This window comes from Chinchilla lanigera, unplaced genomic scaffold, assembly GCF_000276665.1.
Source record: "Chinchilla lanigera isolate Chin_1 unplaced genomic scaffold, ChiLan1.0 scaffold00018, whole genome shotgun sequence".
NCBI lineage: Eukaryota > Metazoa > Chordata > Mammalia > Rodentia > Chinchillidae > Chinchilla > Chinchilla lanigera.
Window position 1 is genome coordinate 650,188 of NW_004955419.1, and position 15,574 is coordinate 665,761.

The following is a 15,574-nucleotide window of genomic DNA, read 5'->3' on the forward strand; positions in this document are numbered from 1 at the left end:
GCTATGTAGTTCAGCCTGGCCTTGAACTCCCTATGTAGCCCAGGCTGACCTCAAATTCACTGCAACCCTCCTGCCTCAGCCTCCCAAGTACTGGGATTACAGGTGTGCACCACCACGCCTGTCTATTTTTCTTTTCACATTTCTAATAAGAGTTTTTAAGTGGGTGAATGACAGGTCCAAGGTCACAGCAAGCTAGCAAGGTTGGTAACATCTAAACCCCGGCCACATTCCACACTAAGCACCCATTTGAAGCTATAATTCAGTGGTGTTTCAGCATCTTCGCAGATATGGGCAACCGTCCGCATGCTGAACCCGAGGACAGTTCTGTCGCCTCCAAAAGAAGCCCCAAAGCCCTTATCACTTTTTGTCACTTCTCACCTCTTTACCCACTGAGGCCACCACTAATCTACTTTCTGTCTCTATAGATCTCCCTATTCTGGACCTTCATATAATATATGCTCTGGCAGGGTGTGGTGGCGAAAACCTGTAATTCCCACACTGCAGAGGCTGAGGCAGGAGCATTGCTGAGAATTCAAGGCCAGCCTGGGCTCCCTAGTGAGTTCAGGGGAACCTGAAGCATATATGGAGATCCTGGCTCCAAGGCAAACAACAAAAACAAACAAGTTCTTTGGTTGACTGGCTTCTCCCGCCCACTCAAGTCTCAGCAAAGCCTGAACTGTTGACTCTGAGGTACAGGGCTGCAGCCCCAGAGTCATAAAGGGCTCAGCAAACAGCCTGTCCTGTGGGATGTACATGGCAACTCCATTTGTTGGCGGAAGCAGAGATTACAGGAAGAGAAAAAGCAGGTTTTCAGATTATTTTCGTTCTGCAGTATTGGGGATTGAACACAGGGTGTTCATACTGAGCTACATCCCCAGTCTGTTTTACTTTCTACTTTGAGAAAAAGCCTCACTAAGTTGCTACGTAGCCCAGGCTGGGCTTAAATTTGTGGTTCTCCTGCCTCAGCCTCCTAGAGTGCTGGGATCACAGGTATATGACTCCATCCCCCCTGTTTTCAGATTCTTAGGGCTCTCCTGGACTGTTTTCCTGTACCGTCCCCCAGGGCACTCTTCGGGTACACAAGTAGCAGATGTCTGATGACAGGAACTAACAATGACCCAGTTAGGTCCATTTGGCCTGAGCTGAAAGTGTGTTTGAAGGGCGCCACCAGAGGAAAAACCCATACCGGGCAGAAGGCTCACGGACGACCAGGGTGACAAGGGTGGCGAGGGGCCTTTCTGGGCCTCAACCCGTAGTTGTAATAAGAAATGATTTTTTAAAAGTCTGAGGCCAAGCCAGGCGTGGTGGCGCACCGTCTGTAATCCCAGCACTTGGGAAGCTGAGGCAGGAAGATCATTGTAAGTTTGAGGCCAGCCTGGGTTACAAAGTGAGCTCAAGGCCAGCCTGAGCTATATAGTGAAACCCTATCTCAAAAAAAAAAACCAAAGACTGTGTCATTCCTCTATAGTTTCTGTGAGACTTCAACAGTTAATGACTCTCTGAACATCAAAGAACTCATCCAACTGAAACTCCAAATCAGACAGACTCCGGTATATTCTTCCTTATTACTTGGGTCTTAGGATCAGGGTGCCCGACTCCACCTTTCCAAATATCAATTCGTTTAAAAAATCATCTTCTGGTTGGCTCAATGATCATGACTTTGAGCCGGGAACCAATTCTGCAACAATACCACCCAATTTAATAAATGAGCTCTATGCAACGTGCAAATAGCATCATTCTTTTCCCAGTGGGCCACTATACTTTCCTCTGGCAAAGGTCCTTTCTGTGTAAACCACCTTATCTAAGTTTGCCTAGCTTCGGTAAACAACCTCCTCAGAACCTGCACACAGGAGAAGGTAGAGAGTTTAGCGGTGCCTTCGTTAAGCAACTCCAGAGCAAAATTAATTATCTTCTACTCAGTATTTCAGGTCAACAGAGACTGCCACATGTGTATGTTGCTCAGGTCAAGGAGAGAAACAGGGCAAAGTAAATTCCCATTCTGTGATAGGGGAAGCACTGAATAATCCTGAATAGAGTACTGTGGGAACAAATCATGTGGCTCTGAAGGACTCTTGGGCTAGGGGTACAGCTCAGTGGTAGAGCACTTGCGTAGCATGTGCAAGGCCCTGGGTTCCATCGCTGGCACCACCAAGTTCCAGGCCTAGAGCTCTCTTCATGGCCCGCAGAAACAAGCAGTAGTAGGGCATGCTGGTCCATGCCTGTAATCTCAGCACTTGGGAGGCTGAGGCAGGAGGATCGCCATGAGTCCAAGGCTAGCCTAGGCTACATAGTGAGTTCAAAGCCAGCCTGAACTATATAGCAAGACCCTGTCTCAAATAAATAAATAAATAAATAAATAAATAAATAAATAAATAAAGCAACAACCAGTAAGGGTAAAGAGAAGTGAGAATCAGTTGGTCCCAATCCCTTGTCTAATCTAACTCCCTAGTAGCCAAACTTGTGAGCTTATTTCATTGACTTTTATTACTTATTTGTTTGTTTAGATGGGATCTTGCTATATTACCCAGGCTGGCCTGGAATGTGTGGGCTCAAGTAATCTTCCTGCCTCAGCCTCCTGAGTAGCTGGGACTACACGGCACACCCATGCATGGGACGTCACCACCTTTTTGAATGCTGTTCCTTCTCTTGTAAAATGTCATCAAATCACTTCCCTGTCTTACTGTGGGGCTCAGACTAGACACTGTGCACACAAGTCTCTAAATTAGCAAACTCTTTACACCACCTTCTAGAACATTCAGCGGTATGAAACACCAGCCCCTGTGGGAGCCCTCAAGCCTCGGCCAGACAGACAGCTATTCCCGGGCAACACAGCTTGCTTCCTTCCTCTAACTGGCTGCCTGAGTTCTAAGCTACATTTTAAATTTGTTTCAAGACAAAGATTTTGTTTGGTCACATGAAAATGCCTGAAATAGTCAATGCTATAATTAGCATGCAAAGTCACTACCGTGCTCGTCATCTTTTTTCCTTCTTTAATAAACCCTTCCCTTCTTTTGTCCCACGACAGACTTCCTGCTCACATGCCCTTTACAAAGAAAATCTCCTTGGCTGGCTGCCCTGGGTTTCTCTGCCCATTTCCATTTTTAGTCATTTTTCTCTGTTCCAGCTGCCTCTGAAACAAAGGCAGTCGGCAAAACTCGCTCATTTATTTTGAAAGAAAACTTGACCCTGGGCCGTGAGAGGCTCTGGTGGAGTCACACGGCCTGGTTCACCTATCACCTGCAGGTAAGGGCTCCCGGCTGGTGCCGATGTAGACCCCGTGTCTCAGACCTGCTTCTCCTCTCGTGTCTCTGTACTGCAATTGGTTAGCGCATTCGGCTGTTAAGCACAAGGTTGATGGTTCGAGCCCACTCAGAGACCAGTGGTGAAGTTTTGGGTGCTCAGATCAGCTTCTCAAGGGTCACAGAAAGCAGCTTCCAACGTGTCATGTTCCTTTACAATGTCTGTTCCCATGACAGGCGAACCCCTTTCTAACCAAAGGGCCCCCAAGTTCTCTTTCAGGTCCTACCAGTTCTGCAAAAGTGCAGAACTGCTTTTTCTATAAAAGCAGCTAATACCCACAATTCAACAGGAAATGGTATGGGGTACAGGACGCAGAATGTCTTCCTGTTATCTGATTATTTACAAAAAGGGAAGATTTTTCTAACACTTAAAACCTTCCCCAGAGGACTACCTTGTGCTCCCTTATAGGTAATAAACTAATCAAATGAATCACTTCTAATCTCTGTCAAAGCTGTATAACAATTTGACTTGCTCAAAAGCTAGAATGGTAGGGGCTGGGGATTTAGTTCAGCAGCACAGCGCCTGCCTGGCAAGGGCAAAGTCATGAGTTCGATTCCCGGTACCGGAAAAATATATATATAAATTTTTTTAAAAGCTAGAATTGTAGAAGGAGTCCATATTAAACCCATATCTTCAAAAAAACTTTTAAAAAAATTTTTGTTTCCTATCTCAGAATTTGAATCAGTCACAGAGTCAAAGATTTTGGCACCAAAAGGACTCCAAGGGGCCAGGCACTCCTGGGTTAATCAAAAAGTTTATTCTGTCCCTGGGATGAATAATCATCACTTTCTCCTTATTTGCCCTTAGTCAAATTCACTGCCAGAAAAATGGACTAGGAACAATATCAGATGTGCCATGAATTGCCAGAATACTGTGATTCTTTTGTTTTCACTTTTTTTTTAGGGTACCAGGAATCACACTTCAGAGGCCAGATGTCCTTCTTGTGCCCAGCAACACAGACCAAGTAAGCAGGTTCAAGACCAGGGTCTCACCTGGGCTCAGGTCATTGGGTTTAGGCACCCTGTCTTCTCAAGTAATTTATTCACTAGATACATATGGGAAAATTTCCAGTACATAACACTACTGGGGGTGAAATTGAATTTTTTAAAAAATTGTTAACTCGCCTCTCTTCAAAGACTGGGAGGAAAAACCTGTCTGTAAATTTCTTGGACTTAACACAATGATTCTACATTGCACACGGTGTCACCCTTGGTCTTCCTCGGCTGATCCTAAGTAGGTTAATTATCTTGGGTGCTGATCCCAGATTATCTTGGACACCACATCTTTTGTACATGCACCTAATCAACAAACTAGCTCAATTCACTGGCATTTTACCAGATTTCCTTCATATTTGACTATGAGATGCTCTAATTGTTATATGTACAAATCAACTAGACTTTGATAAGAAACAGGTTTACTAGGTAAAGGATTGAGCGGTGTGGAATCCAAGTTGCACAGCAGGCTGGGCCGCAGTAAATGACACTGGGAAAGGGTAGTTGCAGCGACGAAGTCAAACCCTAAACCATACCATGACAGAGGAAGAAAAAGCCACTGCTCCGAGCTTATCCAGGAAGGACAGCACTTCTCTTTCCGGCAAGCCCAGGAATGGCCATTTCTCTGCCGCCTCTCCTCCCACATTGGCCAAGGGCCCAGCGCAGGACAAAAGCAGCCATCTCCCCTCTTAGGGACACCACATTTTCCTTTTTAGAAAGTATTTTCCCCCAGATTCCTTCATCCCGGGAATCCCTACGTTCCGGATAAGCAGTGGGGATGAGCCTTAGCCATGGAACTGTCAGTTCTCACCACCCACATCCACCCAGATCTGCCTGAGCCCAGTTCCCCTTTCCCTCACTCCCACGTGCTTTTGAAAGCAGATCAGATCCCACGGGTGGCATGGAAACGACAGGGGGAGAACCAGGGCGCTGCCCGGGGAGGGCAGAGGCACCTGTCAAGGAGGGGGATCGAGCTTGCCCTTGAGGTTAGATGTAGCACAGGCACACCCCTCGGCCTTGGCCTTCCACCGTAGGGGAAGAAAAACCCGAACAGGAAGGGGGTTTCCGACCATCAGAAGTCCCAGAGGGTGCCCAAGATGAGGCTCTCTCCCAGAGGAGCCTCACTCTCACCAGGATAGAGTGCGGTGTCCATCTGTCAGTCGGGGCACTTTAACACCAGTGGCCGCGCCGCCACACCTGCTAAGCCCCCAGGGGCTCCCAAGAAGCCGGGACATCCAGACCTGTCATCCGGACCTCGGGGACTCCTTCCCAGCCCGCGCGGACGACGCACGCTGCCTACCCGGAGCTCGCCCTCGGTGCGGTGCAGTCCCAGCCGCCGCAGTCCCACGGCCAGGTCGTTGACACACAGGCCACCGTCGCGGTTGACGTCGAGAGCCTGGAAGAGGGTCCACAGGCGCAGCTGGTGGTCCGGTCCCCCGCAGACCGCCCCGCCGCACGGGTCCCCCACGGATGCCGGCGACGCAGCGGACGACGAGGCGGTGGCGGCGGCGTCCGGCGGCGGGGAGGCCACGCAGCGGCACAACACACTGCTCACCATCGGGCGCGAGGCAGGGGCGTCGGGCGCGGGGCGGGGGCGGTGAGCCAGCTGGGACAGCGCGGAAGCGCGCCGATGTCGTAGGACTGCGAGCGCGGGCTGTGAGACGCCGGCAACCCGGCAGGAGGGGCTGCTTCCGGGAACTCCGCCCCGCCGCTCTCTGCCGTGCTGGCCACACCCCCAGGGAATCTCCTACCAATCATATGTCAGGACCGGAGCTGAGAAGGGGAGTGGTGTGGGCGGAGCCTGTACGGCGGCTACCCGTATCAATGAAGGGGGCGGGGCCGTCTCGCTCAGCCTGGGGCCGATTCAAACTGAGAGAGGAAGGGATTGGCTGAGCCCGCCCGAGAGGGAATCGCGCAGCGAGAGGCGAAAGTCTTGAGATTGCCTGCGGGAAGACCCACTGTCCAGCTTCCATTGAGTAACGCAGTTTAGACCGCGGCATTGTAAGCACGGGAGGAGCAGTCCAGTACGGAGAGATCTTACTCTGCTGTGGGAAATAGGATTTGTGAGACAGCAATTATGAACTGAAGTTACAAAGCAAAATTTGCGCCCTTTGAATGGAATTAAAAATTAATTGGCCAACAAGTCAAGGTTGAAAGAACTAAGTACCCTCGGGAGGCTGGATTTTGGTAATCTAACTCTAGAAATCACCAGTAAAGTAGCTGAATTTAACGGCCTAATAGTCGTAATACTGATAATTGAACGACAGAGCGACTTTCCAATGGAAGCAAATAAAGGTGAGGTGGGCGGAGCCCCTGGAACGACAGACACACATTTAGGCCAGTGATCAGGCTAGGGCCAGTGAGTAGGCGTGCCTTTTAGCTGAGCGACAGACCAGAAGAGCCAGTGACCGACGGGATAACTTGAGCTGCGACCAACCAGGAGAGGAGGTTCCTCTGGAAAGCTTTGAGGGGCGGGAAGAAGGAAGGTAGGCGGATCTCCGCACACCCCGGCGGAAGAGGCAGATTCAGGAAGCCATTACGCAGCTGGCTGGCAGCGGCCGAGCCGGTCGAGGCTGGGCCCTACGCACTTTGCGTAGCAAGGGGGGTTACCTAAGGCCTGGTGCTTGGCTTTGAGCAAGCCCGGCCTATGCCCTGTAGGGGAGTGTGTGAGTGTCAAGGGTGGGGAAGAAGAGAAGAGAAATTGGGGTGGTTGGGAGCATTATAATTTCTTTAATAACAGGAGAGGAAAGAAAGCTATGGCTGTCCCAGCCAAGAAGAGGAAGATGAACTTCTCGGAGCGGGAGGTGGAGATCATCGTGGAGGAGCTGGAGTTGAAGAAGCACCTGCTGGTGAACCATTTCAACGCCGGGGTCCCGCTGGCCGCCAAGAGTGCTGCTTGGCACGGCATCCTGCGCAGGGTCAACGCCGTGGCCACGTGCCGCAGGGAACTGCCGGAGGTCAAGAAGAAGTGGTCTGACCTCAAGACCGAGGTCCGCCGCAAGGTCGCTCAGGTCCGGGCCGCCGTGGAGGGCGGCGAGGCCCCAGGCTCCACCGAGGAGGACGGAGCGGCCGGGGCCGGGCCGGGTGCGGGCGCTGGCGGAGGCGGTCCAGCGGTGGCCCCCGTCCTGCTGACCCCCATGCAACAACGCATCTGCAACCTGCTGGGTGAGGCCACCATCATCAGTCTGCCCAGTACCACGGAGATCCATCCCGTGGCCCTCGGACCCGCGGCCACTGCAGCCGCAGCCACGGTCACCCTGACACAGAGTGAGTGACCTCCCCTGCCCAGATCCGCGTGCAGAGCCGGCGCTGGGGCGCCCTGGGGACGGTAGCTGCCAAGGGTCAGAAGGTCAGATGGGGATTGCTCCCCAGGCAGACGTGATCTCGTTCCCTTTGGGATTTGCTCAGCACGTGGTCTGGCCTTCTCCCGAACTGGGTGTGTTGCCACCATTTATGTTCTTGACTCCTGACACTTGCTGACCTATGTGGTCCTTGGCGACACAAGCTGTGGTTCTATGCCTACAGTACTTATCGCAGCGCCTGGCACATGGTAGGCACCCAGGATATGCTTGTTGAATGAATAGGTCAAAATAACACTGCCCAGGTGAGACATTGTTAACATACACCAGATTCCTGGTTCCTACTGCTGATCTCCTGATTCACTTACTCCATAAACTTGACCGCTTATTCCATGCCAAACTGCTGGGCACTGGAATTACCAAGGCATTTAAAATATGGGCCCATTATATTGTAGGGGAGCAGAAAAGGCACACATTTGTAGTTTCACTGTCCAGTGGGAAATCCCAAGAACTCAAAGGAGGAAGTGGCCCCCTGGGGAGGTGAGACACACACTTGATACTGGCATTGACAAGTGGAGAAGACTGACCTCTCCCATGTACATAGAGACCCACACGGCACGCATCTGAGATCCCTTCAGAAGTTCTCAACTCTGAATGATGTAGCACTAACTTGGATTGGGTTTTGTAGTTAAGATAATGGGTTGTGCCTCTGTACACTGCCTGTGGTGGGCTGTGAACGGTGTCAGCCAGTATTTCTCTTTTGTTTTTTGGCTTTAGGGGGTTTGTTTTTGTTTTTGTTTGGGGGTTGTTTGTTTGTTTGTTTTGAGGCAGGGTCTTGCTATGGAGTTCAGGCTGGCCTTGAACTCACTATGTAGCCCAGGCTGGCCTCGAACATGTGGTGATCTCCTGCCTGAACCTCCTGAGTGCCAGGATTACAGGCTTCAGCCAATATTTCTCAGTGGTGCTTGGAGTAATCTCGGGTATGTGAGTGCCAGCCCCTCCTACCCCCGCCTTGCCATATTTAAATATATTTAAGTGGGAAAAAGGGACAAACACTGGTCTAAATCAGATGCTGTTCTGGAACGGAGAGTACATTTAAGTATCCCAAGAACCAAGGTGATCAAAGAGACAGGGAAACGTTTCCTGGGTACTTTAGCTGCTACCACCCTGCTCCCTGCTGCCAGCTCCTTTTCCGCTTGGCCTCAGGAGACTTGGAAGTCAAGAAGCGTCAAAGGAGGTTGACTTGTCCAGCTGCAAACAGCTGTGTAGTCGCTCAGGATTCCTGCTGTGGGCTGTGACCCTGCCTCTGAGGCGCCTTAAGCAGCCAACCGTATTCCAGTTTGGCAGTTAGGACCATGCTGAGAGTGCTGGGGGAGCTGGCTCTGCTAGTGAGCCACGCGACCTTGGGCGAGTCACTCTGGGTGTCTGGGTTCTTCATCTGTGCAAATGAAGATGACAGTGTCTACCTCTTGTCATGAGGAAGACTCTATGAGCTCATAGGTCCAAAGTGCCTGGCACGTGATAGATGCTTTAAAATGGTTTGCTAGTATTTTTTTTTTTTTGAGGACAGGTTCTTGCTAATATTATTATTATTATCATTAGCATCTTTATTCTTGCCAGACCCAGAGCTGCCTCTGGCTGCTAATAGAGCCCCTTAGAATCTAGACTTATCCTTCAATCACTATAAAGCCAGGGGGGCCTGAATTCCCTTTTGTCTCCCTCTGGGGCTTAATAGCCGCCTCCCCAGCCCACATGGCGGCTTCATTCCTCCCAGAAGGTGACGCCTGTGCCTTGGGTCTTTCTTCCCTGCAGTCCCCACGGAAACCACCTACCATGCGCTGGAGGAGGGCGTGGTGGAGTACTGCACAGCCGAGGCCCCGCCACCTCTGCCGGCTGAAGCCCCGGTAGAAATGATGGCCCAACACGGCGACACGTCCGTCAAGCCACAGGCACTCAAGAGCCGCATCGCCCTCAACTCAGCCAAACTGATCCAGGAGCAGCGGGTCACCAATCTGCACGTGAAGGAGATTGCCCAGCACCTGGAGCAGCAGAACGACCTGCTGCAGATGATCCGACGCTCGCAGGAGGTGCAGGCCTGTGCTCAGGAGCGCCAGGCCCAGGCCATGGAGGGCACCCAGGCAGCCCTGAGTGTGCTCATCCAGGTCCTCCGGCCCATGATCAAAGATTTCCGCCGCTATCTGCAGAGCAACACGCCCACCCCGACCCCTGCCTCCGACCCTGGACAGGTGGCCCAGAATGGGCAGTCCGATGGTGTCATCCAGTGAGGATGGGGTCCCAGCCTCCTGCTGTGATTGGATGAACGCTCTGTGGTCTCGTAAGTGGCTTCTGCGATTGGCCGTAGCCTGGCCACATAGACAGCTCCCACTTTGGGGTCCACAGTTGTGAGAAAGGAAGGAAACTGGGAAGAAGAACTTGTTGGGCTCCTGGGATCCAGACTCACTTCCTCCCACTTCTGGAGCCGCCTTGCTGAGACCCAGCCGATTGGTTAGCTGGAGGTCCCTGAGTTGGGGATGAGACACAAGTGGCTATGAGCCAGGGCTGGGGCCATCGCCCGGATTCCATCAGGAAAACACTGTAAGGAAACAGTGGCTCTCACTAGGGGCCCCAGCCCAGTGCCAGGCTTTTGAGGACGATGGTGATGGTGGCATCGGTGTCAGCAGGAGGCCAGTTATGTCTTCCTCCCACGCTGGGCAGTATACTGAGCCCAGGAAGCGAAGCCCAGCCTCTCGCCTTTCACCGTGCCCCAGTCCTTAGGGCCTGTCCCTCCTGCTGTGCCCATCAGTGCCCACCCCAGGCACAGCGTGGGCCTCTGCGGTATCCCCGTCAGTGCACCCGTCCATGCCTCAGCCCGCCCGGCTCAGGGCGCTGTGTGTAGTGGGGATGGGCCGGCGCTCTCTACTCTTCCACTTCGTCTTCGGCCCTGGGCTCTGGGCTCGGGTCAGGCTTCAGTTCCAGAGAAGCAAATCCAAGTGGAGTCTTGTCATCCCCACCCCCCGCAGTGGGTCGGAGGTGACTGTTGCTTTTTCCAGTCATTTTTATTCTATAGTGAGCTCCTGGTGGGGAGACCCAAAGGAGGGCAGCTCTGGGCCGTGCCCTTCCTCCTTTCCTCTGTGCTAAGTCCATTTCCAAACTCAGTGCGGAAAAGAGCCCTCAGCACCCCAGCATCCCAACACTCAGGAGGCTGAGGCCGGAGGATTGCCACAAGTTCAAGGCCAGCCTGGGCTACACAATAAGTTCAAGGCCACACTGAACTATATACACAGCAAGACCTTGCCTCAAAGAAAAAAAAGGCAGCCGTGCTCACACCCCACCCTGGACCCTTCTCCCTTGCCCCATCGGTCAGTGCCCCTCTGATTGGCTGAGTGATTCCTAAGCCGTTTGAACCGTGAATGTATGAAGTAGGAGAGATGAAGCCAACCTAAGAAAGGAGGCCCTTTGACCCCTGGTGCTGCAGAAGCCCTGAGTGCGCGTGCTGCGGAGGTACTGCCCTGCCACCGGCTTCTCTGAGGCATCCCTGGGGCTTGACCCAGATGGTGCTTGTCCCTTTCATTCACAGACTCACCATTGATCACTGAGATGCCCACATCTCCCCAGATGTTTCCTAAGTTTGCCGTCTTGCTGCTGGTGCCTTGGCCACATGTGACCCACGGTGACAACTTGAGGCTTCAGATCTATAAACAAGGGACAGAGCTGCCTGCCCGGGCAGGTCTGTGTAGCATTGCTCAGCACCACCATTGTGATCGCAGGAGATGCCCCCAGAGGCGGCTGGGGGGTGGCCGCCATGCCGCCCCCACCCTCCCCCCAGTGCAGGCTCGCGTGCAGCGCCAGCTGCGGGAGGCAGTGCAAGACTGGGCCCAGCTTGGGAGTTGGGTGGCGGAGCTGTGGCCAGAAGGCAGCTCTCTCTGCCAGCTCAGCCACCCTGGCTCTGTGGAGCCCGATGGCCCCGGCAAGGGGTCTACAGGGACTTCTGAAGGATTAGCGACTTGGTTTGGCTTTTCTCCAGGGTTGGAAATCTGAGCCAATATTGTGTCTGTTTCATTTGGGTACAAAGAAGCCTGGATCCCTTAAAGTGACTCATTCTTTCCAGGTCGTAATTTTAAATTAAAGACATCACTTTTTTTATGCTTACTTCTCTGTGTCTTCCTTGGCTATATGTAGAAGACAGGTACAAGGTGAAAACTCAGGCTAAATCTGGCCCACTGCTTAGTTTTTGGTTTGGTTTTGTTTAGTACCAGAAATCAAACTCAGGACTTTGAGCTTGCCAGGCAGGCACTGTGCCACTGAGCTATATCCCCGGCCTCCACCACTTACTTTTGTAAATAAAATTCTGGTGGAACACAGGCACGCCCATTCGGTGAGGCTCTGGCTGTTTTTGTGCTATAATAGCAGAATTAAATAGTTATAACAGGCATCTGGCCCACAAAGCCAAAAGTATTTATTTTCTGCTTTTTATACAAAAAAAAGCCAGCTATTTCTGGGTTAGGAGATGGTTTCAGAGTCTAGGGAAGAATTACCAATCCCAGGTCTAACCCAAAACCTAAAATAGACTCTTGGAGGGAGAGCTGTAAGACTCTTCATCTTAAACTACGCATAATAGTATACACATGTAATCCCAGCACTGGGGAGGCTGAGGCAGGAGGATTACAGTTACACAGTGAGCTATATAGTGCGTACAAGGCCAGCCTAGAATACATAGTGAGACCCTGTCTCAAAAAACAAAAAGCTGGAAATATAGCTCAGCGGCACAGCACCTGCCTGGCAAGCGTGAGGCCGTGAGTTTGATTCCCAGTACCCCCAGCCAAAAAAAAGACTGCATTTTAAACCAGCTCTGGGAGTGAGCCCACCTTCCTAAAGGCTAAGAACTCAGGCCCCCAGACTGTAACACCAGCTCAGCAGAAATCTAGGTCCTCCTCCAGAGAAGGCTGACTCTGGGGAGCCTGCCAAGAAGGTGAAAGGTGCGGGCAGAGATACCATTGAGGCAAGAACGGCCTTTGTTCTGGAGGGACCTCAGCCTCCCAGGCAGGTTACAGCCCCAGGAAGAAGGTGGTTGTAATGTTCTCAGCTTGCAGGTGAGGACCATAAGGATCAGAGCGGTTAAGTCATTTACCTAAGGCCAGGTGTGGTGGCGCATACCTGTAAACCCAGCGCACGGAGGCTGAGGCAGAAGGATTGTGAGGCGACTTACAAGCTCAGGGTGGGCAACTTGGTGATTTAATGAGACTCAGTCTCTAAATAAATAATGACTAGAGATGTAGCTCAATGCAAAAGTCTGGGTTCAATCCCCAGTAGTGATGAAAGAAAAAAAAAGAAAGAAAGAAAGAAAGAAAGAAAAGACAGAGAAAGAAAGAAGAAAGAAAAAAAGAAAAAGAAAGAAAAGCAAGCATATGGGGGAAGGTAGTTGTTTGCCTCAAATCTTTGTGATCTCAGCTTCATTAATCCTAAATCAGCGGGTGACAGATAACGGCATGCACTTGAGAGTGGTGCCCTGCAGGTGGAACAGGAACAAGAGCCACCATTCTCCAGCCCAAGCTGTGCACACGGTGTCCTAGGTGCTGTACAATGCTTAATCTTGATTCACTTGCGTGGCTTTTGGGATGCCGAGGAGATCAGTAAAGCACACTTCTGGGTGTGTCAGCGTAGGTCATGGGAGTGTGACCTTGGACCTTGGGGGCTATATCTGCTCCATGTCCCTTTCTCTCTGGCTTTTTGTTTTTGTTTTGTGACAGCATCTCCCAGTGTAGCCTAGGCTGGCCTTGAACTCACGGCGTTCCTCCTGTCTCAGCCTGCCGAGTGCTAGGATTACAAACATGCACCACTATGCCCAGGCTAATGGGAATTTTTGGCAATCCTAGAACTAGAGGGTGGCAGGGCACAGGGAGCAGAGGTGAAAGGATTCAAGGCAGGCTGGGGGCAAGGGAGCAAGGCCAGTGCAGGAAGAGCTCCGGCCAAGAGGCTCTGGCAGCAAATGCCCTGAAAGAGACTGGTTGTGCCGGGCTGGGCTGGCAACTGCTGGCTGCAGTGTCCCCACGGTCCTTTAGGAACCGTGTAGCCTGTGATCACCGTGACCAAGAAGGAAATGCCAGCTTCCCAGCTTTCCCATGGGTCAGTGCCAGGGGAGGGCCAGCCAGATCCGGCCCGACAGGTGAGGATGTCTTCACCCTGCGGGGCTAGGCCCCCTGGGAAGAAAGGCCCTTGAAGTTTCATGGACTGGAGACAGAGGGACAAGAACCAGCAGGGCCAGGACTGGAAAAGTACTGGGAGCAAAGCATCAAGACTCTGCTGGGTGCCAGCCTCGGAGGTGCACACCTGTGATCCCAGCACTGGAGAGGCTGAGGCAGGAGGATTGCCACAAGTTCCAGGGCTACACAGTGAGTTCAAGGCCAGCCTGTACTACACAGTAAGACTTGCTTCAACAGCAGCAACAAAAACCTAAAAACCCTTCTCTAACGAGGTTGCCATGAGATGTTAGCAAGCTGACCTTTGTAGATGGCTTCACACAGTGCCTGGCACAGAGTAGGTGCTCAATGAAAGACACGGCCTATTTTAGTCCTCTCTTACTGTCCAACAAACAATCCACAGTCCACCATTGTTTCTGCTCGTCACTGCGATCAGAGGTGGGGGGACAACTGGTCTGCTTCCTGGAGTGCCAGGCGGCTCACGTGCCTCTCAGGTGGGGAATCTCCCTCTGGTCTTTCTTTCCCCGAGGGACAAACTCCAGACAATCACCAAGGCCCTAGGTCAGTGGCCAGGAGTGCCGCTGGGGGAACAGGCAGGCTCACCCCAAGGCTTTGGGTCAAAGATGACAGGGTCAACTTGGGGTGACGCCTGCAAAGGGATGTGGTTTTCACAACGGCTGTGTGGTGGTCCAGGCCCAAGGCAGGGCCTGAAGGTACTGCTTCTATGTCCCTGAAAAGCTGCCACGTCTTCTGCCTAGCTCGTCCCCCGGACAACCGCTGGGCAGCACTGGGCTCAGCTTGGCCTCGCCGACCACCCACTCGTGGGCCCCTCACCCTGGGCTGCTGCTTCCCGCTTGATTCCCAGCCCTGTCTACTTTGGGCCTGGTTTCTGTGGAAGCTGGGCCCTTGAGTGGCACCCTTGGTCCCTTCTAGCGCCACCTTTCACATCCAGCAGTTCTTTCTTTTTTTTTTTTCTTTCTTCCTGGAGACTGAACTCACGGCCTTCACACTGAGCTGCATGTCCAGCCCTTCTCTGTTTTATTTTGTTTATTTGAGACAGGGTCTTGATAAGTCATTAAGTTGCCCCCATTGGGCTCAAGCTTGTGATCCTCCTGCTTCAGCCTCCCAAATGTGCACCACCACACCTGGCTCTCACATGCGGTGGTTTAGAAGGCCTCCCATGGGCCCTCAACCCCAGTCTCTCAGCCTCTGCTCCCATCCTCAGTTCTCTCCCACTACGTCACCCACAGCAGCCTCCTCCCCAGCCTCCCCGCCTCCAGACCCTTCATTTATGTTGTTTGTGTTCATAGCTCAGTGGCACAAGCGCTTGCCTGGCAAGCGCAAGGTCCTGAGTTCGATTCCTGGTACCAAAAAAAGAGAGAGAGAGAGCAAGAGACAGGGTCTCACTATGTAGCCCTGACTGACTTGGAACTCTCTATGTAGCCTACGCTGGCCTGGAACTCACCATCCTCCTGCCTCAGGCTCCTCAGTGCTGAGACTGCAGACTTGCACCACCATAAATAACTGGTGCTTGTGGACAAGGTCTCACTATGTGGTTCATGCTGGCCTCAAACTCGAAGAGATCTTCCTGTCTCAGCCTCCACAGTGCTAGGATTACAGACGTGCACCATCACCTCCAGAACCCAGGCCCTTTTTCCAGCCTCCAAGCCTTTGCCTTTGCTTCTCCTGTTGGTCAGAGCACCTTCCCTCCTTATCGCTTTCCTAATGGCCTTTCGTCCTCCCGCGCAGCTGCCGTCACTTCCTGTACGCGCTTTGGCGGGTCAGT

General features: G+C 52.3%; 2 protein-coding genes across 2 annotated transcripts in view; one reads left to right on the forward strand and one right to left on the reverse strand.

Moving 5' to 3' along the window:
• The window catches only part of Slc25a25 (solute carrier family 25 (mitochondrial carrier; phosphate carrier), member 25), a 34,728-nt gene extending 28,743 nt beyond the window's left edge, over positions 1–5,985 (reverse strand). Inside the window, exon 1 of the mRNA XM_005382385.2 lies at positions 5,593–5,985. Within this exon, the coding sequence (XP_005382442.1) occupies positions 5,593–5,850 (258 nt within the window). The 5' untranslated portion in view covers positions 5,851–5,985. The remainder of the gene's footprint in view (positions 1–5,592) is intronic.
• Positions 5,986–6,123: 138 nt separating this feature from the next.
• Positions 6,124–11,741, forward strand: Naif1 (nuclear apoptosis inducing factor 1). Its single transcript, XM_005382388.2, has 3 exons — positions 6,124–6,587; positions 7,033–7,559; positions 9,404–11,741. Exons 2-3 carry the CDS (start codon positions 7,049–7,051, stop codon positions 9,874–9,876), a joined length of 984 nt encoding a protein of 327 aa, XP_005382445.1. The 5' UTR covers positions 6,124–6,587; positions 7,033–7,048; the 3' UTR covers positions 9,877–11,741.
• The last annotated feature ends 3,833 nt before the right edge of the window (positions 11,742–15,574 follow it).

What these genes read in the sequence shown, in the direction of transcription:
- Naif1 (XM_005382388.2), top strand. Translation starts at nt 7,049, where the DNA reads ATGGCTGTCCCAGCCAAGAAGAGGAAGATGAACTTCTCGGAGCGGGAG. An exon ending in CACGGTCACCCTGACACAGA is followed by an intron (nt 7,560 to 9,403) that starts GTGAGTGACCTC and finishes TCTTCCCTGCAG; the next exon opens with TCCCCACGGAAACCACCTAC.